The sequence below is a fragment of the Aethina tumida genome, chromosome 1, assembly GCF_024364675.1.
Source record: "Aethina tumida isolate Nest 87 chromosome 1, icAetTumi1.1, whole genome shotgun sequence".
NCBI lineage: Eukaryota > Metazoa > Arthropoda > Insecta > Coleoptera > Nitidulidae > Aethina > Aethina tumida.
In genome coordinates this window covers 38259209-38285063 of record NC_065435.1, presented here as the reverse complement: position 1 = coordinate 38285063, position 25855 = coordinate 38259209, and the positions used below count along the sequence as shown (strand labels likewise).

The 25855-nt window shown below is 34.0% G+C and overlaps 1 protein-coding gene across 1 annotated transcript; it reads right to left on the bottom strand.

Annotated features, from left to right (window-relative positions):
* Positions 1-205: 205 nt before the first annotated feature.
* Positions 206-13158, bottom strand: LOC109600128 (E3 ubiquitin-protein ligase TRAIP). Its single transcript, XM_020016214.2, has 7 exons — positions 13143-13158; positions 1526-1670; positions 1264-1459; positions 892-1206; positions 716-838; positions 556-664; positions 206-495 (listed from the first exon to the last, which is right to left on the bottom strand). The coding sequence occupies exons 3-7, from the start codon at positions 1368-1370 to the stop codon at positions 442-444; spliced, it is 708 nt and encodes a 235-aa protein (XP_019871773.1). The 5' UTR covers positions 1371-1459; positions 1526-1670; positions 13143-13158; the 3' UTR covers positions 206-441.
* Between the last annotated feature and the right edge of the window lie 12697 nt (positions 13159-25855).

Sequence of the window (25855 nt, the reverse complement as noted above, 5' to 3'; positions counted from 1 at the left end):
AAAATAAATCAGGCTTATTGGATATAAACGAACTACCGGCAACTGCATTTGTTTCTTTGTTTGCGAGGGAATATATTAATGATTTAAGTCGCGCAAACGACGTTTTAATACGACCGGGAATAGTTCTCCACTCGGATTGTTCTTTCAAAACTTTCTTACTTCAACTTTATCACCAAACCATTTAATATTAAGAAAATGTTCACAATCAGAATCTAACACATTTTATTTTATCAAAAACTCACTACCAATTACAGATCATCATAACTTTTAAAGTAATGCCAATTTGATCTTACAATTAGTTACAAGGAATTTTGGACTAAACAAATGGTAATTATTTCACATTATTCTATGTAAACTTGCACAGTTTACAAATAAACTTAAATTTAGTAATTAATAATTAAGAATGTGAAAAAAACAAAAACAAAAATAAAAGAAAATCCTTTAGTCTGATTCAGGAGGGATAATTTCCATTTCTTCGATGGCATCATCCAAGAACTGAAAACAAAAAACAAACAAATTACAATTGTAAATATGGCAATAATTTGTATACATTACCTCCGTGTTAATTCCATGCGACTTTAGTTTTCTTTCGTACTCTTCAACCTCATTAGTCAATTCTGCCTTTTCTGTAGCCCAACCGGTCTGAAGTGAGTTCAGCTTACGTCTGAAATTACGAATTGATTGAAATTGTACGAAATATTGGAAACACTCTTACCTGATGCGATGATATTGACGTTTGTAGATGTTAACTTTCGAGCTGAAACGGTCAAGCACACCGCTCACATCTTTCAAAGAGTTTCTGAGCTCCTTCAGCCTTCTCTTGGCGCACTGCTCCTTCCTATAAGGTATTCATTAGAAAAAACTAAGAAAGATCACATACCGTTAATATACCTAGTTAGAGTCCGAATATTTGCTTGCAATTCCTCAATCGTTGCATATAATTCTTCAAGCGATCGTTCGTTCACCACCAACTCCTGTCTCTGCTCTTCAATTCTGAGCGTGTGCCCTTCAATTTCAGCTAAAACCTCGTCCCGCTTGGTCCTCAGGAGCCTAAGCTTGTTGTCCTTGGCCTGGATTTGCTGACACAAGTGGTTGATTTGGTTCTCATAGTTCCTCGCCTCGGGATTTTCCGGTATGTCCAAGTGCACTTTGTGGCACTCGTTCATGGTGCACTCGGCCTTGCAATGTGGACAAGTGGGGGACCTCCTGAAATTATTCGAAATGTTTCAAATGGTGATGAGTCAACTTACTAAAGTACGGTACCAGAGAATCCAGCGATTTATGCAGGCGTAGTCAAACAAGTGACCGCAAGGTGCGGTGTAAATGTCCGAGTCGGGGTTGAACATCTGAAGACAAATGGTGCAATCCATTCTGATTTAGGTCTGCAACAGTTACTGAAGAAATCTCGGATATGTTTGAGCAGATTTGAGTCGGCGACTACTAACGACTGACTGACGGACTGAAATGACAAAACAATATGGAGTCAAATTCTAGGGTGATGGTGTTTATGGTTTTTTAATCAAACCTGCAATCGCTTAATCCTGGATTATCTATGCTGATGGCATGTCCTTGTCCGGGATGTTAGTCTGAACGGGATGGAAAGGTATTTATTTTATATTCACCTGTGCCGAACTGAAGTGATGAAGTCGTCGCAGCCGTGCAGTCGTTCCCTGGTAACAAACTCAGTCAGTCAAAAACGCTTTTACCAACTTGTAAATAAAAATGTCCCAAAAACAATAGCCGAAATAATAACTGACTTAATAACTAAGGTAAATGAACGAAATAAAAGTGACATCCCTCGGCCGACGCGGGTATTACCATATGCAAGATCCCCACACTAATGACGTAACAAACTTGGCGCCCATTTTCGACTAATTTTTCTCTTTTTTTTTTCCCTTTGCGTCTATGCGATAAGTGATTTTTCTTTCCGGTCACTTGGCAGGTTTTTATTGTAATTTATTTGCGGACCGGCCGACCGGTCCTTTTACTTTCACGACGACGGGGCACGTACCACACCATCAGCGGTATTTTAAAAGTGCTGAACCAAATTTTCCTTACACCAAAAATTATCTTACTCTTTTCCATTCGTTACTCCCCTGGCACTGGGCCAATGTCGCAAATCGCTACGGCCAATCACCCAAATTTCTGATATTCTCATGCTAATTCGCCAAATCGGATTCGGACTTTTCCTTGTTCCTCCTGCACCATCGTTTTGTGGACGTTTTAACGGGATAATTATGTGGTATATAGATGAATACGCTGTTTTATTACTTTATTTCCGCGTGATGCTGCTTTCATTTTTGAATGGCCGACAAATCATGGATAATCCTTAAAGAAGACGACGGGGATGATAATATCAAAGGAGTGAAAGAAGCCTTGTCCGGTGGTTGTATTGGCTTCCCCGGCACCGTCACGCGTATGTATAGGGGATTTCGCCACAAATTCCATACGTTTCCCCCTTTCTAAGATTGTTTAATGCGATTAGTGCCTCTGCTTCTTTAAAAATTGTGATCCCCACTGTGTTCATTTCAACAACAACACCCGATTTGAAAATAATTGAGATTTTTTTTATATTACCCATTAAATTAATTTGAACTCCAAACGCAAACATTCATGTTTATAAATTCCATTAATTTATTTTGTTATTATTGGATGATTTATTTATTTTCGCATCCTTTGTTTTATGATATTTCCAGTCGAGTAAATTATTTATTGTGCAATAATTTTTAAATCCGATTAAATATTTTATTTTGTCAAATAAACACAACTATTAACATTAATTTATTTATTGAAAAGTTGCTTAATTATTATAATATTATTAAATTGAATTGAACTGATAATTTTAAATACGTTTTAGAATATTTTTATAAACTCTCAAAAATCATTATTGAATCTATCCGTGTTTTATTAAAATTGTTTATTGAAGATAACTTAATATCTCTAATAATGCTATTAACATTAGTTTATTTATTGAAAGATCGCTTAATTATTATAATATTATTAAAGTGATTGCTGATAATTTAAAATACGTTTTAGAATATTTTTATAAACTCTCAAAAATTATTAAATCCGTGTTTTATTAAAAATTTTTTAAAGAAAAACGTTTTTAATTAATTTTATCAATAAAAATACATCAATATTTTGTCAAATTGTAACGGACTGAAGACAGCTTAATACCTCTAATAATGCTGGATATTTGATATTAAATAATAGTTATCAAACATTCCGATACCGGATAAAGTGAAGTGTTTCCCTGTAAACTTTGCAGTGTATTAATTAATCTGACAAAGGCTCAACTTCCGATCACCAGTAAATAGGTACTTGTAAATATTAACAGTAACTTTAATAATGTGATTTACTAATTTTGAACAAATTAGTGTCGATTGTTTATAAATTAAAGATAGATAAATAAGTATTCAAAAGAAAAGAATATTCAGTGAGCATTATCAGAAATGGCCGAGATTAATTGTAAATTTAATTAATCCACATAGCTTTAGTATAGTATTCCGCTTTCGAGGGTTCTCCAGTCCCAACATGAAAATCAACTTGAGATGTTGTAAATGACGTTCTAATATCTGGGTATTTACAGTCATAATTCAATCTGAACATGTAACTGCATAGACAAATAAATTAAATTAACACAGAAATGTTTAAGTGCATTAAATCAAACCAAAAAGAAATATGATATAAAAAGTGGAAAACAATCAAAATATTATTAAGTATGGCTTCAGCATAAACAAACAATTGAATAGTAGGTTCGAACATCGTTCGGTCAATAGATGGGTGGACGTGTAACGGGATCGGTTGTCATTTGGTGGTGTCCAGTTCAAAGTTCGTCCATTTGACGTCTGCCAACTTGTTGATCATCGCCTGCAGCCACTGTAAGCACTGTAAGCACTGTAAGCACCATGGACGTATCTCTCTGTCTCCGATAGTATTTATCCCACTGTCGATTAACCCCCGTCCGTGTTTTGCCTTCGACCCCTTTCATACACATAGTTCTCTCCTATTGTTACAGACGACAATCCTATAGTATTCCAGAAAGTGCCCTCAGTGTTGTTTGTCTTTTAATCGAAACGCTTTGTATATAATGTATAATATTTATGTAGGTACGCATAACATGTTGCTTAATTACGCCGGAGATTAATAACGATATTAAAACATATTTTTCAGTGTCTTAAATTAATTTTGACGTTGGGATTTAGGTGCACACAGAAATAGAATGGGGGGCGAGCTTCGCGGAGTAATTAAATTTACGCCCGGTCTTGTTCAATTTTCCGCCCCGTAATGGCCATTGAATGTTCCCTTAAAGTTTTTCCTCTACATTAAAACTTTCCTTGGATTACAAACATTGATCGAAAAAATTTACACAAACCTATATTATTTAGTTATACACTCGTAGATGATACAGTTTCAGGCTTTCATCTAGGAAAACTTGAATTTAACTATTTGAATTTAAAATAATCACCGGCGTTTTCTGATTAATATTTAAGCTTCGGGAGTTTAATAAGAATTTTTCCAACTCATTCTTTATTCAAATGCATTAAATCGATTGGGGTTTATAAATATTAATCTATTTAACACATTAAATTTGATATTTAATAATTTGAAGCCAGATTAATAAACTTATTGGTCTTTTAAGACATCTCAATATTAAGACGATAAATCAGGCATGTTGGAAACGTTCAACATTAAAATTGATATTTTTCGTCCATTCAATGCCCCTAATGCGTCTAGTGGACATGGACATCAGCAGTAAGAAATGTATAAAAAAAACATCCATGTTTTCGTTATGAGCAGTCCCCCGGATTGATTCGAAGGGTTTCGGCCTCACGTCGTATTTCATTTCTCTTCAGTGAATAACAAAGGAGTCGTGAGTATTCTTAAAAATTCTTTGTGTATTGTAAAATCTCATGCGACAATAGACGTCGGGATAAATGCAGTAGACAGTCCGTTTTTGGGCCTCCGTTTGACGGGAGCATTCGTCGGATATGAATTATGCACTTTATGGCCCATCAAAGAGTGGAGAGTTGCGTTCCGATATTTTTGATGGATCTGGACCGCTCGGAAAGGCACTTGGTTCGAGTTAAACCTTTTAGTGTATTTAAAATGCCAATCCTGTTGATTGTGAGGTGAGGTGGACCGTCGGTGCGTTCGTTTGATGGAATTCATTACAGCGTCAGTAATGATGATTTCGGGCACAATCAACGGACAACTAATATACTCTAATTTTCTAATTTTTTATGGGAATTTGCTCCGGCTATTTTTAATTAATTATAGAGGAAACGTTAAAGTAGAGTAGAGGATATATGTATATCAAAATAGGGGGTGATTTGTTCATCTATAATAGAATGTAAAAATCTAAAAATATCTATAAATGGTAAGGTAGTAAATAGAAAATTTGTTTTCCATACATTATGTCTGAAATTTGTGAAAACGTGTAAACTAGTTTAATTGTTGATGAACGAACAATCATCATATATTACACGCTAGCGCTGAAAATAAAAAAATGAGGAAAACTGATTGAATTTTTTTTTTAAATTTTGACTATCAGATTTATTTGGAGCGTTTCCAGTTGAAATTGATTTCGTTTTGGTACTCGTAGCTTTCAATGTGTCCATATATGAAGCTTTCTGTAAATACGAGCCAATATTGGCTTTGAACCCCACACCCTTGACCTAATTGGTCCGCATTGTCACTCGAACAAAAACACTGATAAACGGTAATTCGTGAATTATGTAAATTTTTCGCCTGAATTAAAAAAAGGTCCAGATAAAAAAAACAATGATACTCCCGCACAAATAAACCAGTGTCATACAAACAAATTTCCCTAACCCATATTTGATAAATTACATTGTTTCACGAATGGGACACAGTGACAGAGGGCGAGACAGAGAAAGGGACGGCGATAATAAATAAATCCCCTATCGCGGCCGATTAAAACGAAAGTATTCATTCGGTTTATAAAAGGGCCCATTGTCGATAATCCTCGGCGCATTATTAAATTATGTACGTCCGCGCAAAAATAAACAATATGTTCGCATCACAATCCTCTGTAAATTGTGTGAAGTGTCGTTACAACTGTTCTTGACGGGTAATCAATTTTGTTTGTTTGAGATCCGGAGGAGAAAGAAAATTGTATTTTCCCGGTGAAAATCAACTTTACACAAAAAATGTGCTGCAAATAACCGACCGGTCGGTCTGTCGTTCTCCCTCTCTCCTTTCCTCCAAGCCTCGTTTTTTTTTCGCTCTCGCTACAGACACGACATTTAGCACAATTTTAATGGGCCTTTAATATTGCCTTTTTACGTATAAAAATGCAATTAACAGATCGTCATTATGTAAATTAACAGGTTTTTTATGGCCCTCTCTCGGAAAACTTACTTATTTTACACGTAATTTTTTTTTAAATATATATAAAGTCTACGTGACTGAAAAATAAAACAACTTAGGTAACCGACGTGGAAAAATTTGATTGTTTTTTTCTTACTTCCAACGTCCCCCCCAATTTTCTTTGTCCGGCCAAGGCCCTCCGAACATAATCATAAGTTGAAACTCCCGAGATAGAGTCTGAAGGAATCCGCGTCCCGGGGGTTAAATTTAAATTAAATTTGCGGTCGAAATCAAAAGTCAATTTACGTATTAAATTAGTCGGTTGAAAATAAAGACCACAAGATACCGTAGTATTCAGTCCGGGACAAAACGGGAACCGAATCTAACCTGCTTTGTGCTTATGAATATAATGGAAACTTTTAACTCATCTCGGCGGCAGATAGAGGGAAATGTGGCCGAACCCTCACTCACCAACTTGCCGACTGCGAAAGGAGTTTTGTAAAGGCAGGAAGACGTTGATCCTTATCTGTGTGGGGAAATTTCGCCGAAATTTATTTGTTCGAATTACAATAATATACGGAATTTTACTTTCCCAAGGACACCATTACTTAACCAAGGGAAACTTTTGGAGGAGTTCTCCGCCTCTAACACCATCAAATTCGACAACTATTAACCAAGTGCGAGTAACCGAATAGATTTTTGACATGAACCGGCCAATTAGACATGTTTCAGAGATAATTTTAGTCGTGTAACTTTTATTTATGTGAGCGAGGGTTTAAAATAATGGAGAGCTAACAAGAAATAAAAGTGTTTGTTCGAAAGATAGTTTTATAAAAAGATTTAATTAAAATAGTCGGTCGCATTAACCATTTTATATCCTATAAAACTCATTCGATGGGCCTTAAGGCCGCGGCGGTAAAAGGCAAACATAAATTATAGAACGGAACGGCAATATCCTGTTGAGCAATTTCCCGGGGGTTTATTATTAATTAAACTAAATTAAAACTTGTGAATCAAATTTTCTAGTTACACTAAATATCCTGGTTTATGAGTCGGCCCAACGAAATCGGGATAAAGGTCCGAACTAACAGAAAGAAGTCTCGAAGGAGCAACCCGTTAAATATTTCAAGGGTAATTCTCCCACGATGGCTTTTAACAACTGCGAAGGACGTGAATAAGAAAAGATTAAGCAACGGGCCGAATCAGGGCCGAAACTAAATAGTTTAACAATTTAATAAAACACCACATTTCATCCACATGCACACGCGATTCCCGCGCCCCGCGGGGGTGAAAATAATGTGTTTCCGAAGGGCCGCGATGACGTCACGCGTCTGTGAACACCACCCCCCTGATTCGTGTTGATTCAGGTAGATTCATACGAATGGCGGGGTCTAATGAGTCACGTGTCGGGGCCCCCGCTAATAAAATTATTGCTGTACACGTCGTAAATTAGTCATGCGAATTTGGGGGGCCCGGCCGCGGCCGCTGCAGTTAGTCACGACGAGCTGCGGCGGTTTATCGCCGGCTTGGATTGATAATCTACGATTTGAACGATTCGTTTTCCTCATAAATGTCGGAGGGTTCGCACATTCGAGGAACCTTAATCGACAACGTGGCTGAAAAGCCACATAAACTGGCTATCAGTGACTATCGTTGATTTATATAGTTTTCTTACTACGTTTAAGGGGGACTGTGTCCTAAGGCATTATAAATAATCATAAATAATCTTGCGAAATTTGATGAAGGACTAACCAAATACAAAATAAGATAGAGAGAGATTATTAGAATTTGATACACAGAAAATAATAAATAATAATTTTATTAGCAGTTTTATTGGATTTCAAGAGAGCTTTTGAAATGTTACCGGTATCAAAAATGGGGTGGATAAATAATTCTATATTAGACAGAGCATTATAGTATATAGACAGAAATTGAATAAGATGACTTTGGTGGTACTGTAGTTAACTGGTTTCAAAATACCTTAACACACCGGTGTCCAAATTATACAAATTTCATAAGGTACAAAAAAAATAAATATATGAATAAGTCCAGTCATCTTAGTCAAAATTAGGTGAATATCTTGGAAATCGAGATACTCAGCTATAAACTCGTATATATTTATATTTTGACATCCCAAAACTTGTTTCAAAATTCACAAAATATAAGTTTATACGAGATTAAAGCTGAGCGTCTCGACTTCCAAAATATTTACCTAATTTTGACTAAGATGACTGGACTAGAATATAATACTGAAGACCGATAAATATAATTTATGAATATTAAACATGTTTTTATTTTTTCTCAATATTTAAAAGTGAGAAAGTACATTTTTGTCTATTAAGAATTTGTATAACTATATACATTTTACATTTTATTATGTTAAGATTTTATTATTACTACTAAAACATTTTTTAATTAGTCTTTATTTGGCGAGAATTTATTGTTTTTAGCGTAACAATAACATTTCATAAAATACAAAATAAATATATGAATATATATTGAAGACCAATAAATACATTTTAAGAATATTCAACAAAGAATTATTTTTCGTCGTCGTCGAATAAAAAAGAGGATTTTTATGTTTTTATTATTTGTCAATATTTATAAGTTAAGACATCCTATAACATGATAATTTTCAAACATTTAAGAGTGAAGAAAGTACATTTTTGTAAAAATTTAATTTTTGTGTATTAAGAATTTGTGTACACATTTGCATTTTCCATTTTATTAACGTTGAGTTAGTTATTATTATTACTACTAAAACATTTTTTAATTACAGTCTTTATTTGGCGGGACTTTATTGTTTTAACTATGCAAATTAGCAAACACTAATAACATGTTGTAAATTTAGTAACATATGTCTGGCCGGAAACAGAACACTATTAATTCATTAGCATATTCAACAAACATACTCGTAATATTATGTTGACAATGGGGGTTTTTCTAGATTATTATATAGATGTTCATCAATTTGTCGAACATAAGTTTCATATTCACAGAATTGAACATAAATGTTAATTATAATAACATGAAAATAATTGTTTAATGTGCCTGTATTCACCATATCCATTGTGTTAAATTCAGTATTAATTCGAACATTCTATAAATATTCGTTAAACGCTTTCACGTCGATTATACTTACCCCGGAAATATATTTTAGTATATATTATTGTACATGGTGATTCGTGTTTTAATTTAATCTACATTTTGTTAATTTTATCACAAATTACTACAAATTAAAGAACTAACAATGAAAAGTGTCATAAATCCTCAATTGTGAATTGGGTAATGGTTACACACATCGTATAAAGCAGATTGTGCGACGGGCTACTCCTGGATTATGTCCTAACAACCTTCAGCAAACTTTATTACGATCAAATTATTATAGTCATACACATTATGCTTCTGCTGTTTCTAGATCGTAGTACGTTGCAACGTCAATTATTATTATGGTAATGGACCTATATTTGGGCCACCGTATAATTTTAATGTAATATAATATATATAATACCTTTAAATTTACCTAAGGATGCGGTTGATAGAATATTTTCAAATGCGTGGAGGAAACCAGTCACAAAGAAATAAGAAAATGATATAAACAAACTAGATAATAGTATTACTCAAGTCTTTGATAAAACTCTTATAAAAATCCTATTGTGAAATGAACGAACGACCCCGTTACATTGTGTTCTTTCCCTTCAATACAGATGACGACCTTTAAGACAGATGAAAATATTGTGCAGGTTGATCGACATAAAGACTGAAAATTTATCGATTATTACTTAGAGTTGTTGCATTTCTCTATTTTATACACGTTTACATTTCTGAGAAGAAAGATAACGAGCTTAAAACAAATAAAACAAGTACATTAGAAACAAATATCTCTCATCCTTTATATGATTTAGTGGGATCAGTGGATTTCTTTTAGGCGAAATAGAACTTTGAACAATATCACTTCTAAATATACAGCAGAGAATCGTCAACCTAAATATTCGCATTTCAATGGATTACTGTATTTTTCTAGCCGGTTTATCTAAACGCTTAAACAAGAAACAGTCCATATGAATGTTTCTGTTCATATTTACACAAAAACAATAGGAACGAAAATAGGAAGCGCGGAATGAATACACAGCAATTCTTTTAGAGGTACATTCGTTTTGTTTGCACTTTCAACAACCGACGCTTATTATTATTTGTCTACTTTGTATCTGCATTCTTCTGATGATGATATTTCACTGGTAATAAGCATGCGGTCCACTTGAAGGCGCATTTAGCCGTTCAAAAAGCTTTAAAATTACAATCATTTTTGTGTGTGTGTGTGTGTGTGTGTGTGTGTGTGTGTGTGTGTGTGTGTCTGTGTGTGTCTGTGTGTGTCTGTGTGTGTCTGTGTGTGTATGTGTGTGCGAGCAATGATTTTGACAGATCAGCTTTAATTACTTTTTGCTCGGGGTTCACGGATGCGAAACCTTTTTTTTTTTTTCGGCCCGACATCGGCAAATGAGTTTCTGTTATCCCGCTGTTGGGTTAAAACGGCTTTAATGAATATTTGAAATCAATATTATAATCAACCAATTTATATGTCAATCCTTTGGCTGATTGATCAGTCTCACTTTTTCTCATTTGCGTTACGACCCCTCCGATCCGACGCGGCCCGCGATAAATTGAAAAGGAACGCAAAAAAGTGGCCGCAGCAGCAACAAGTATGTCGTTTTTATTAATGTTGTAATGTTGTATTTATTTCGTTTGAAATATATGTTGGTGCACGTTATGTGTAGTTTTACACGACTAATTAATTTATTGGAATAATTATAATGAATTATTATTCAATTACATGTTATGATACATGACAACGTTATGATAATATTGGAGAAAGGGACTTAAATGTTTATTAGTTTGTCGAAAAACAATTTTGATTATATACGTTACGTACGTCATAACAACATGAAAATAATTATTTGATGCATGTTGGCCCAAATTCATTATTTCGATGCACGTTGTGTTTGCTTTAATGTGAAAATTTCACAAATATTCGTTAATCATTTGATGTATGTATGTATTCATAACATCCTAGTACAGCCAGAATCATATTTATAAATTTCAATTATTATATTATGGGTTGCGTGCGTACCGTACCACGTATCATCGTACATTAATTAAAATTAATTAATTGAAATGTAAAAATATCGAGCGGCGATGTAACTTTATATTTTCGCGTAAAATTGGGAAACTAACAATTTCTCAATGTGTCTGCCGATGCCTTCAATTGGCTCCGAATCCTTTACACGTCGGTGAAACATGTGTAAAGTATAATCCCGAAGATATATTCATTCTTTGTGTAGACAGGCGAAAAGATAAAGTTACACAATATTTTCATCTTTCCCTTTGTGACCGTCTTAAAGGTCATACATCACCTGCACCGCTGAAAACACAATAAAAGAGGTCATCCATTCGGGCTTAAAAGAAGGAAGGATTTTACAATAGAATTTTTATAAGAGTTTTATTATGGACACGAAAATTTCTATTATCTAGTTTATTTATTTCGTTTCCAGGGCTTTATTTCTCTTGTTATTTTATCTCAACAGTTTCCGTCATTCCTTGATTCCGCGCAATGATTTCTATTGTAACTAATTAAGCTATACTTTTTAAAAATTTTCACAAATAAACTTGAAACTTTTGTGTTCGAGCTTAATTGAGACTTGATTTTATCTGGCTCAGGTCTGCTCCGGTATCGAAATGTGTTGATCCGGAAAGCGGCGGAAGCATAATGTGCACGACTATAATAATCTGGTCGTAATAAAGTTTGCTAAAGGTTGTCGGGACGTAATCCGGCAACAGCCGATCGGTCGATCTCACAATCTACTTAACTGCACCTTCAATTCACATTACCTACTTATTATTCATTTCCAATCCCCGTCTAACCTCATGATGTACATCTACATCAATACAAACACTGAGTTTTGACGTATCCATAGTTTTCCGGTTTAATTCATCGATGTCCATATTTTATACAGTTTCAATGCATCTTCTTTTCTGTTGAAGTTGTTTCCATTTTTATGAATTTCAATTGCTTCCCTAATCATTCTCTTGTGTCACGCACTACAGGCCAATGGATACAAACGCTCAGAGAATGATTGGGGACGCAATTGAAATCCATAAAAACGGAAACAACTTCAACAGAAAAGAAGAAGCATTGAAGCTTGATAACGTATGGACACACCAGTGTTCAAAAACACCAAAATCACTGAGCAGATAAGAACCGCCAACGAACAGAACGAAATTTCTAGAACATCAATTGTCTAAGTTGTAATTTAGTTGTTACTTAGAGTTTTGACGTTAGTGAAGGTACAAACAAACGAAACGTCAACCGACTGAAACAATATTCCGTATTTACTTAATGCACCAATTACTGGCCAGTTTCAGTCGAGTACACGTTAGTAACATGGCATTACAATAATTACATCGTATTATCATTGCTTAATAAGTTACACAACTAAAACAGTAATCCCGCTAAAAGGATTCGGACAATGTAAATAATTTTTGCGTTGAACCGCAAAGATATAAATTCCCAAATTTCTTTGTCGTCCCGTGCGTTTTGAGTCGCAGCCCCGTGAAATATGTTACTTTAATTATTTCTCATTAACGCAGCAGCGGTGGCATTATGAAAATGAATCGGGTTTGGTACAATTGGTACATCCGGTGCGGTGCGGCGTTACGTCGCCGCCACCGCCGCTTGATTACGAATAAATTGCTACAAGTGCGGCCTTTCGCGATGTATATTATATTGTAATTGTTACACTAGGGTTACTCACTCAAAGAATTGCTTCGAATTAATGGGAACTCTGCATCTGTCGCTGACGAACTAACTAATCAGTGTCACTGGACTTGTCAATTTATTGTTTTTCTTTTCTTGTTATCAGGTTTGCCAACTTTTAATATCGATATAAATTATTATTAATAATCAATTAATTGATTTAATTTGAAATCAATTTGTCCATATTTTTTGTCTAATTATGACTTTTGTTACAGGTACGAATTTTATGCACTTATTGAGTTTGTAAGTAACAATTTGAATCAATTGAGTTGTAGTTTCGTAGTTTAAATAAGTTTTACGTCAAGGGAGGAAGTAGAAGTTTGTAACTGTCGACAAAAATGCATTTTTGCTTTCATTCTACGGATGTAATCGTATTCAGATAATTATTTTATTTATTTTGTTTTATTATTATTATTATTTTAATTTCTCGACAATGTATTTGAGAATTTTTTTATTTTTCTTTCGGTTAATGATATGGAATTTTCCCTACACCTAACCTAAAGGTTAATGATTTTAGACATGTTGAATTTTATCGATTGCCAGAATGAACTTGAAATAATTAATTTTTAATTCTAATCGTATATAGATATTTTATTTAAGAAAGTCTGAAAATACCCTGAATACTTCATCACAGGATTAAATCAATATTTTTATCTCAGAGCCAAATAAAAAGTACTACAATGCAGTTTTTTTATTTCATTTCAAAATATTTTAATAATTTTTATATTTTGATTAATTTCCATACAAATTTTGTCATTATTTATTTAAGGAAACGACCCTTATTTTTTTGACATAATTTTTGTCGAGTTTTTATGATAACCTTAAATTTTGACTTTACTCAAAACAAAAAATATTTGTGATCAATATCTACAGTATTGGCAGAAAGTAAAAATATATAAATTGCTACTGCCCTGTACAAGTAAATCTAATATAATTTATAGCAATTGTGAACACAATGAACACAAACATACTGATGAATATTTCTTGTATTAAAAATAATTCTATTAGCTACAAATCAAAAAACTAAATAGTTGGCTGGCAAAAAGTAGAAAAACTTTTTACTAAATGTCACTAATCTCTACAAACTCCTCAATAATTTTTAGTTTTACAGTATACACAAAAATTTATTATAGTATCGTATATAGTATAGATTTAATATAGTATCTCGTGGAAAGAAGTTACTTTGCGAATTAAAATCACGGATTGAATCGTTCTTTCAAATCGATGAGAGAAAAATCAACATCGCTCGATTGTGAAGCGTATTTTATAATAATTTTCAAGGTTTGGTAATATGGAAGGAAAAAATGGATGAGCAAAAAAACAATATGTTTCGGGATAAAATTGTATTCTACCCCAATAGAGATCCTTTCCTGACTTCAAGCAAAATAAAAGGTATACTTGAGACACATCTTGGAATTAAGGTTTCTTCAAGAACAGTAAGAAATAGATTACTACAAGGGTGTCTCCATGCGAGAAGGCCAGTCTAAAAAACCACTACTGTCAGAGAAGAACAGACAAGCCAGACTAGAGTTTAGCAGGTCCCTTTTACACTGGACTTTAAATGATTGGAAATGAGCGATCTGGATTGATGAAATCAAGTTTAATCTGGTTAACAGTGATGGGATTTTATATGTAAGGGCACCTATTCATAAAAAGTTTAACCCAAAGTTAAACATACTCACTGTTAAACACGTCAACAGGTCGGTAATGGTATAGCGCTGCTTTATGGGATTTGGAATGAATAGAGGGTATCATGGATCGTTTTATGTATAAAGAAATATTGAGAAACAATATGAATACAGTACTTTCAGATAAAAATATGCCACTAAAACTTTATTTTCAACAAGATAATGACCAGAAGCACTTCAAAATATTTGAAGCAATGGATTTTAAGGAAAAAAATTAATGCTATGAACTTGCCATGTCACTTTCCTGATCTACTTCCTGCTTTCCATTTAAAAAAAGTTGCTCTACTTTCTGCCAATACTGTACGTCTCAAGAGTTTTTTATTTAGTTTTATTCATATTACTAATGAAATGTGTTTTGTAAGAATAAGTTGAATTAATTTAGAATAATTATTATTTTATAAATATAATTTTTTTAATAATTACATACTTGTTTATGTGTATATGTATATATCATAAGAATAAAAAATAATTGTTATAAGTTTTGCATGTTCAATAATTTAAATTAAGCTTTCATAATGAATAAAACTCTTAAATAAGTTTGGGAAGAATTTTGTTAAGGGTAGAAAAGATACTGGTTTTCAATTGTTTAGAGATTGTTAGATTTTACCTAATTCCGATAAAGTTGAAACCAAAGTTTCGTTATTTTTCTTACTCGATGAATTATTTATTCTCGGTTGTTGACTATTTTGTTTAAATATTCATAAAATTACAGCCATGTTTCCAACTATTTAAGTTCAGTTTGATCATTCTTTTAACTGTTTTATATATTTATTTGTTTTGATTGGTTTCTTATTTATTTATTTATAAATATTGTTAAGCTGAGCTTCAATTAAATTGTGTGTTAAAAATTAAGAACAGTAATTAGTGTAGTTAGATTTTAGACGAGTATACATTAATTAATAGTTCTTGATGATGACCAGTATATTGAAACATGAAGAGTTAATGAAAAAGTTGTAATAAAGTACTTTTTATATAAATATATAAAATATCAAATCAATATCTGAAACTAGGTGAAGTAAAAAGCTATGTGAGTTTTTTAAAAATAGAGGGAGTGTATAGTTTTTTAATGGAATCCGAAAAAAGTGAATAAAATAGAAAACCCTTTCAGAGAACTTTCAGCATCATGCCGTTGGATTTGGAGTAGTCGAGCGAAAATCACATATAGTTGTCGGCAATTAACAATTAATTAGTGACGGCGGATTTTTACGTTCCGACCTCAATCAGTTAATAAGCGCAGAGCATTGAGCAACCGTAGCTTCCTAATGACAGGCGTTAACCTAATATACTCCGCGTGAAATAGAGATGCTTGTTAATGAACGACATACACACACACACACACACACACGGGGGAGAACGGCGTTTCATACCCGTGCACGTCCAAGATATGAATGCCGAAGCCTGGCATGTTGTGCCGTGTGTTGCGGGATCAAACCAATGTAATTATGCATTTTGCGTCGGATGCATTATGCATGCTGTGGCGTCGGATCCAATTAATGTACTCGTTAATAGAGCCACGTAGGCGGGAGTGCTCGAATTAATTTCATTTCTGGTTCGTTTTGGCTTTTTATGAGCCAACTCATTCCTTCGCCAGCCGATAGCCTAAGACGAAGTGACGGCCTTGAAACAGATTTACGCCGACCTCGAACAATTAATCACGTATAACGAAGAGTTTCGGTTCTTGCAAACGAGCGTGGCCTATCTATTAATACCTGATTAGGCGGTCTCATCTCTCCGCCGCCGCTCGCCGCCGCCGCTCGCCGCCGCCGCTAACAGTAAGAAGGGTAGGACATACATGAAATGTGATACAATTTGTTAACGTCATGTCGTACAAGGGTACGGGCGACAAGAAGCGGCCTATTCAATCAACTGTATTAATCCCACACTGGAAACCGTTGCCATGGTAGACGTTGTTTTCGCACTCGCACTACTTTTTCTCCCAATCAAGGCTAAATTGACTTGAATAAATAAAACCGTCCATCATTTCTGCCCCCTTACATGCATACCTCATTAACCTCATCCCGTAAATTACAAGTAAAATTTCCATTAAATGCAGTTTAATACAAACTGGAGCACCTGTTTCCATCGATTTAAGCCGGCATACTTAATTCCGAGATTTTTTCTTCCGGGCATCGTCTAAATATAGAAATGGATCTTGGCTCTTTACCAAAAGGCGATACTCGAGTAAAAATACATGTAATTCCCGTGTCGTTCCGTAAGAGTACAGCGTCGCATTTATTTAGGGTTTAATGGGAAACGTGAAAATATCTCGGCGATTTCAAAATCAATAGGCAGTTATGAGGTGTCGTATGTTTGTCGTGGAAGATATAAATACAGTGCACTGTGCCGGCGTGACATCAAGGATTACGAACTGAAATTTAAATAAATATACTGGGAATTTACTGCTGCGGGTTTACAGCAAGACAGCAGGAATTTAACATCGTGTGAAATATTTCTATACGCCATAAGCTTCTGATGTTATAATTATAAATCTGCTGCACGGAAAATGCAACAATATTTTTTCACCTCTTTGTCTAAAAAAAAAGCGCCACGTGCTGGATTTTATTAAATAAGTCTGATGAACATAAATCCCAAGACTTATGTCGGATCCCATAGTTTAATTTGTGTGCGCGTGGTAGTATGCATTTTATAGTATGAGTGAGTGGAGTTACAAAAGTTGAAAATCCCGCATCTAATTTACTTCCTGTTTATACCTATATCGATATTTATATCAACCACATTCATTGTAAGCTAATTCCAACTTTCAAAACTAATAAAATAAGTCTGAATCTCCACCTCCATCCATAAATCAAACACACACAGGCACACACACACACACACACACACACACATCTTCTAAATAATCAAACAACTTTAAAACACAAACAGTGCATAACTTTGCTTCTTATTTACGAAAATCCAAATTGGATTCCACGGGAAATAATTAATCGTTGGGCAGACAAACTTATAAATAGGAATGCTTTGAAGTTGATCTCGATTACATTGTTTTCAAATTAGAATAGTTGGGCGATGTGTTTAAATTTATTTGAAGCGGTTTAATTGATTTGTGCATCTAATGTGTGGCCGTCCCGTTCCATTTCCAACACACACCAATGCGGTTTGGGTTCATTTCGGGTCTGGTTTTTTGCAATATGAAAAAATTTGATATTATGTGATTTAATTCGTTGGAATCGTCACTTTTGATCTTTCCATTGGTTTCAAACTGGAAATCCATTTAGATGAGCAACATCGTAATTACGACGATCTACTACTTCCAATAACTAAATAAATTGGATGTCGGCTCGAATTAGCTGTTGATGGTAATAACTTAATTCAGATACGAAATGGTGTTTTGGCGAGTAAACAACAATTTTGTATCGTTTCGCTGCTGACAAATATTTTCCCGTGTACTTTTAATTTTAATTGCTTTAAATTTTAATTTTTAAGCACTCACCGGTGACCATATTTTATTCAGCTTCACTGCTTCTTCTTTTCTGTTGAAGTTGTTTCCGTGTATGGATTTCAATTGCTTCAATTGAAATTAATTTAAATATTATTTCCTCAATTCCGTTATTTATAACATACGACCCGAGAAATGTATGATATTTTTATCAGGAATAATCAAGAATAATAGATGTTTGTTAACAACAGACAGATGAAACTGTGGAGATAGAATAGTCTGACGTGAAATTAATACTTCCGTCTGCTCGTACAAGGTATTTGACGCTTTGAACTTGGGTGGTTAGAAACTTCGACGCAACGGCAATTTTAACCCTCCATTCCTAATTAATAGTTTCTGTAATAATAGAGCGAAACTCCCGAAACGTTTGACGCCCCCCATCTAAAAAATAATCTTGACGCCAACAATTCCACAATCGGCAACAAAAAGGCGACAGCACAGGCACAGTGACCAACCACTTGGCTGAGAAGTATTCAATCAAACGTTCGAAAAGTCAAAGTTGCGGCTCCGATGGCTTTTTGCCAGTCATCATCCTCGGAGCAGATGTTCGTTACGGTCGCGTGCTGATGCGTCTGGCGTGTGTCTTGTTGCCAATTTTATTATTGGAGGGCCAGTCGCACGCCCTCGACCATTCATTAGCATACACGTACGGCCATATGGTAATGGTTTTTGGATTTGTCACGGAATAACTGTGCTGTTAACTGGGTTAAATGGTTGTTAGGAAATGTTACACCTTTCGGGTTATACATCCCTATCGGGCTGGATCTTACCATAGAGGGGTCTGTAAAAATATGTGCTTGTTAAACAAACTTAATTTGTTGCGGTGCATCAAAGTGTTTGTATGTTTTCCATTAATTATCGAAGTATGATGTGGCAAGATTTGCTAATTTAAGTCAACTTGGAGAGTTTGATGAGGTCGCATTATATTGTGTCAGAACCTGAAACTATTCCAGTTCTGGAAATTGCCAACAAGGTTTATTTAATAGTGGCTTTTAATCAAGCAGCTTTGAGGGAACAATAGCAGCTGCAGCCCTTTGATACTGCAAATCCTGTACGTTATTAATGACATTTTGTGCCAAGATCGATATTTACAATAATAAGATTTTGGCAATTAAAAAGTACCGACGTTAAAGGGGAAACGAGCGGTTGTATTGCGGTAGATCCAATGCAGCAGCGTTTAGTCGGAGCAAGACCGAATCCGGTAATCCGGAGGAGCGGCCGGTTTTAAAGAGATCAAAATAAAATTCGAACGAGGTCGGTAAGTTTAAGTGAGGCTTCGTTGGTACCGTGCCAGTATCGCTGGTCTGTGTGGCCCGTGACACACTGAACTATTTTCACCGACGGAATAAACAGTGCAGGACAAACATGTGTTTCCTGCTGCGGACTGCAGGTTTGCGCCGAATTGGGACGCGGCTCGCGGCCTTACGGACGTTGAACGTAACGTACGGACGTTCTTGATTTACGATGGCAGACCGTTAAAAACCATCCCTGGATTTTGGCTCGGGGGAGGCCAGACTTTTGAGTTGTTAATTTTTTTGTTACAGACCAAAACACATTTTAACTTCGTCATATCATTACATAATTAATTTTGTAATCAAAGCAATTAGTCAAAACTAATTGGATACAATACAAGTATTTTGAATATGATTTATACAAGTATGCCTATAAAGTTTGACATAATTCAATTGAATTAATCATGAGAAACAGCTTATTAAAGCGGTTGAACTGTGAGTGTTAAAGCAGATGGTGACAATAAAATTTAATGTGTTAACAAGTAGTTTTTATGAGTGGAAAGAAAGACATATCTTAATCAAAACTTTACCATCTGCTTTTTCTCAGCTCTTTTATTTAAGATTACAAGAAGATTTATTATTGCAGTCCACTTTTATATTTTACCCATCAAATATAGTCAAAATTTTATGTACAATAAATTGACTGTAAAAAAAAAAAACACAAATTCATTAGAATGATTTAATTGTAAAAGAATTATACATATTGGAAATTGTTACATTATTTAATTTAGTCTAAATGGCAATATTAATTTAAGGTCAAATGGAATTGAAGGAAGACATTTTACTTTAAACAGTATTCTCCTTAGTTTTGAACAGTGCCCTAACCACGTTCGCCACTAATTCGGGGTCTTCACCTTGGTCAATAAGTTTGATACATATTGATATAGTTGCTGAGTCAAGTATTTCGTCCAAATCGTCTGCCAAATCAAATAAAGGTTGGTAATTCAATGGTCTCCGCTTTGGTTCTTCTCTTTTCATCGGTTGGTCAAGCTGCTTCTTCTTTTGTTTATACAATTCTCTTAAAATTTTAACGTAACAATTATTCTCCTCCATTTCGAATTCTGTCAAGGACATTGTATCTATATCTTTGTCTAGTATGTCGAAATCTATCTCATCTTTCTCTTTATACGAGTATAATTCCTTCATTTCGATGTTATGTATTAGTTCAAGTGGTTCTTTATCTAATATTTCTGACATTCTTAGTTTCTCTTCCGGTAGACTTAATTGGGAGATTGAATCAATGTTGAAGTCTTCGACGTGTTGCATCAGATCTCTGGTGTCCTCATCACCATTATCACTATCATCATCTTCATCATCTCTATCTTTAGAACTATTACCTGCGACTGGTCCGTCTTCCGTGTTAATGAGCAAGTGTGTATCGCTGTCGAATTCCATCAACAGTTCATTCATGACTTCCAGTGTTCTATCATCCCATACGGTTGTTGTGTGAAGCAACAAGTTCTTAAGTTTTTCCATTGTGCCTTCGTATTTCTTGTCGAAAATATTTTTATTTCGCAAAAGGACGTTAAATTTCGTTATGCAATCGACTATTTTTGAGATGTCTTCGACGTTTTTATTAAAACTAGATACCTCTAGCACTCCTTTGCGTAGCTGAGCCATCGCCTCCCTCAGATCGTTGAGACTTTCCGAAAAGTTAACCAGTGCAGTTGATACGTCATCCTCGTACTTTAGGGCTTCTGAATTGTTACCTTCCACCGGTGGTTTTTGATTTTCCTCGGACATGTTTGAAGAACGTTGCGAGACTTGACGGATTAGTTTGACGACTTAATCGGACTAATGTCAATTATGACAGATGTGTACAACAATACAAAAACAATATAAATTATGTCATGCTATTTAGAGGAACAGAAGTGGAAAAAACGTGTACAAAGGTAAAGATTTATTTGAACCGGGCACGAATTTGTATCGCAGGCAAGTTTCGTCATTATCCATCCACATTCCGGTGCGTCCGACGGTCCCCATATTTCAGACACAATTATAACTACCCTTTATTAAAAACCTATTTATGCAAATTACCGCGCACGTATAATAAATGTTAAAACAACCCAGCCCCGTGTACAAACAAAGTGGCTCGCACACAGCCACACTTACATTAACTCTTCTTTACGATACATTAAACTTTTTAACGCCACCATATACAAAACCCATATTTCGTAATGCACACATTAACTACACCCCGGATACTTCCGGGCGGCCGTTGTCTTAATTGGGGCCCCCTTTCTAAATAAAGGACACACGCGAAAAAGATTTTTTTTCATTTAATTAAACCAATCGGTTGTGGGTTTGATTTCACATTTTAATGAAGCTGACGAGGTATAAATTGATTTTTTACGGGTGGACTAACTAAATTTATTTAGTATTTAAATAAGTAAAAACATAAATACAACCTCAAATTTTTGAAAAATTATGTTATAAATTAATATTATCGTGTTTTAATCTAATTATAAAGTTTAAAATTTAAGATGATGTCTATAATTACATTTAGGTATTTAATTTCTGTTACATTCTGAAGTGTTCCATCATCAATAGAGCTTTTAAGATTATTATATATTTATAATATTTATCTATCAACATAAGCTTAGATTTATCTATATTTATATTTGAACTATTATCCCAGATACGTTTAAAGATCACATATACAGTATTGGCTCTACTAGACACCCTGTTATTGTATGACTATTATATTGTATAACTCATTTTTTATTTGCCTAGAAGACAACAAAGGATTTTCAATTTGTCAGTCTATAAAAAAATTGGTTTTTTATTAGGACATTTTTTTATTGTACAATATTTATATCAACAATATTTAGTCATTGATTTTTCATGTTAATTATTATTTTTTTTTTTTCAGGAATGCTATGTTCCTTCCCATTGAAAGTGAGTTATTCAATAAAATAATATAAATCCTACAAAACAGACACTATTGGCAGAAAGTAGCAAATTTCAAATTCAAATGATTATTAATACAAATAATTTGTAAATAGTATTATAATTAATTCTACACTAACATTTTGTAAAATTTTAAATGGAAAGCAAAAGATGGTCAATAATATTTGGATCCATATTTTGCCAGGACTCTTGCAGAACCGTGAATAAATCTTCTCTGATTACTATACTATTTGTGCCTTTTTTTGTTGTTCACTTCATCACTTCATCTCCCATAAGTTTTGATGAAGTTTAGATGGGGAAATTGAGATGGCCAGTTCATAACATAATTTTTCTCCTTAAAAGCCTCTATTTCAAATATTTTGAAGTGTGCTTCGGGTCATTATTTTGTTGAAAATAAAGTTTTAATGGCATATTTTTGTCTGAATACGGTACCATATTGTTCCTCAATGTTTCTTTATATATAAAACGATCCATGATACCCTCTATTCAAAGTAGAGGAGCTATTCCAAATCCCGAAAAGCAGACCCATACCATCGCTGTGTTAAACAGTGAGTATGGTAAATTTTAAGTTAAACTTTTCATGGATAGGTCGCCTTCCATATAAAATCCCATCACTGCTGACCAGATTAAACTTGATTTCATCACTCCAGATTGCTCGTTTCCAATCATTTAAAGTTCAGTGTAAAAGAGACCTGATCAAGACCCCCTTGTTGAAATCTATCTCTTACAGTTCTTGAAAAAACATTAATTCCAAGTTGTGTCTCAAGTAGACCTTTTATTTTGCTAGAACTCAGGAAATGGTTTTTTTTTAGTAGGATAAAATTTGTTTAGCCTGAAAGCTATTGGTTTTTCTTGATCAACCAATATTTTTTTTCTTCTATTTATCTATAAGTTGAAAAACATGGTCCCAAAACTGTTTCTTGTGTCAATATATTCAAAATAATAGTTTTACAGGAGTGTCCTGTTCCATGAAAACTTTTTTGATTATTTTTCAGTTACGTTATTTTTATCACAATATTGTATTAGATGTTTTTTTACCATCGACAACTTTTTATGTAACAAACAACTATTATTTAATTATTTTTTTTAATTGTATCATTTCTATCGATTTATAATATGTTAAAATTAAAATTTACATTATAATAATTATTTGTTTAAAATTTTAACTTATAATAAGTATTATAAACGAGGAGGAAAGCCCACAAGGAATAATCAAATATCAATCTTCTGTTATTTTTATTTTGATATTAAATTTTAAATTTCAAATAGTAACCAACCAATCTTAAAATTGATAAACAACTAGATGACTATCTAGTTGATATGTTGAGCTGCCCCCTTTTAACGTTGTACACATCGATATAATAAAAGGCAACCCTGACGGCATTATGATGACGCGCCACTCTGTTGTATGTGTCTTCGATAAATTAGAACCCTCGGAATACTTTGTGCAAGTGAAAATCGGAATAGTAAATTAGCCCGGACAAAAGACGTGGAAAGGCACGTAATTCATCAACTGTCTCTGCAGGATGCGAAGAAATTCCACCTTTGTTGTACGTAGTCTACCGGTTTGCCCCGGTTTTGCAGTGCGAATGTGTGGCGGCGAGAATGCATCAATTTAACGGGTTAAAAGAGGGCTTAAATGTCCCCCCAAAGAGTTCAGCCGTCTAACAAAAAAAATTCTTCGCCTACACTCGGACAATATTGTCATACAATTACGTTACGAATTGATCACGATTTAATTGGATGTTCAACATTTTAATTAGCTCCGATGAAAAACGTGCAAATAAAATTCGCCGGGGTAAGCAATTCAAAAAAAAAAAAACAAAAAAAAAAACAGCGTTTCCTCGTTAAATTTTACCAAATAATGTAAATCATTAAAAGGATTTTATAATTACTCGGTTTTGCATAGTGTTAAAAAATGTTGGCCGGTTTTTTTATTCCGCATCAGCTAATATAAATACAAATGTTAAGGTTAAATTTTTTCATTACAACTGTGAAATAAAATGGTAACAATGTAAAAAACCGATGTTTATAGAGTCTAGTAGCACCTGATTAATGTACCCACGTTGTGAGTGGTGAGAGTAAAATTCTCTTGCACAACGTACCAAATAAACTAATTATTATATACAAACTGTGCTGATTAATTTTCAAAGTGAAAATGCATTGAAATGCCATCCAAAATGTACATCGAATCAAATGTGTATTAATTTAGGCGACATGTTTGTAAAATATTAGCATTATTAAGTATTTGACAGCTTGTCAAATTGGCACACGCATTTTGAATTAGATCTAATTGAGGGAGGAGAAAGAGAAAGGAGTAAAAAAAACAAGCAATTTGAAAATGGCATATTTCAGTGGCAGACGTAGAGTAATGTTGTTGTTGTTTTTTTTTCCAAGTCTGCATTATCTCCGTACAATTGTCACGTAAAGTAAATAATAAAGATGCATCCTCGGAGAGAACAAGAAAAAGTCGGCATAAACCCAAAATATTCCTGGGGGTGATATTTCTGAATAAGTTAGGGCAGATTGTGGACGTCGAGCGGGGCGGCACTGCTGCCGTCTCGCTACAAACTAATTTAGGCAAAGTTAAACTATCTGCTTTCTGTTGCCATGTGACTGAGAGATGATGTAAAATAACACTGGTAAATGGTTTTAATAGTGAGAGAACAAACATTGAGGCAGGCCCATATTCTACATTCAACAATTAATTATGTTTGTCTGGCGTGCTTTATTATTAATGGTTTGTGAGTCTCATTTTACGTGCGAAAATAAAACTCATCGTCAGAAATGAGTACCGTGTTGTCGAAGATTTTTACGCAGTTTATCGGGCGGAATTATAAATTAAAAACAAAAACAATAGTCCTTTGTACAACAAATGTACAACAAAATTTTTTCTCACTTTTATTATTTTTACAGTGTGTGATCTATTTGTCAACGGCACTGTTTGACAACAATAAATGTATTTACATTTCAATTGCCATCAAAAACATTATGCTCTGTAATTGACGGGCCGGTTTATTTGTGCGCGTTAAATAAATATAAATAAAATCCTATTATCATTATCAATTTTATAGTAATATGAAATTTATTATATGCAATATAGAGGAAACGTCAGTTCAATAAACATTAAATGCTTTTGCAGCGCTTGTACGTTTTAATAAATTTACAAAAAAATATAAACTGTTTAATTGTAAGCAGTGAAGTGATCAAATATTATAAATGAAAACATATCTGCGCTGTATATCGATAAAATGAAATAATGAAATAATTTGTACACTTTGTGAATAGAGTTATAGTTGATCGAGTAAATAATTATTTAGGTATAATTGTTCGGTATAACCGAATCAAATGTTAATATTGATGA

Excerpts from the sequence above, each read along its gene's own strand:
- LOC109600128 (XM_020016214.2), bottom strand. The coding sequence starts at position 1,370 with ATGGATTGCACCATTTGTCTTCAGATGTTCAACCCCGACTCGGACATT. Across the intron at positions 839-891 it reads AATATTCGGACTCTAACTAG|GAAGGAGCAGTGCGCCAAGA; the intron begins GTATATTAACGG and ends AATACCTTATAG. Across the intron at positions 665-715 it reads CGTCAATATCATCGCATCAG|ACGTAAGCTGAACTCACTTC; the intron begins GTAAGAGTGTTT and ends TCGTAATTTCAG.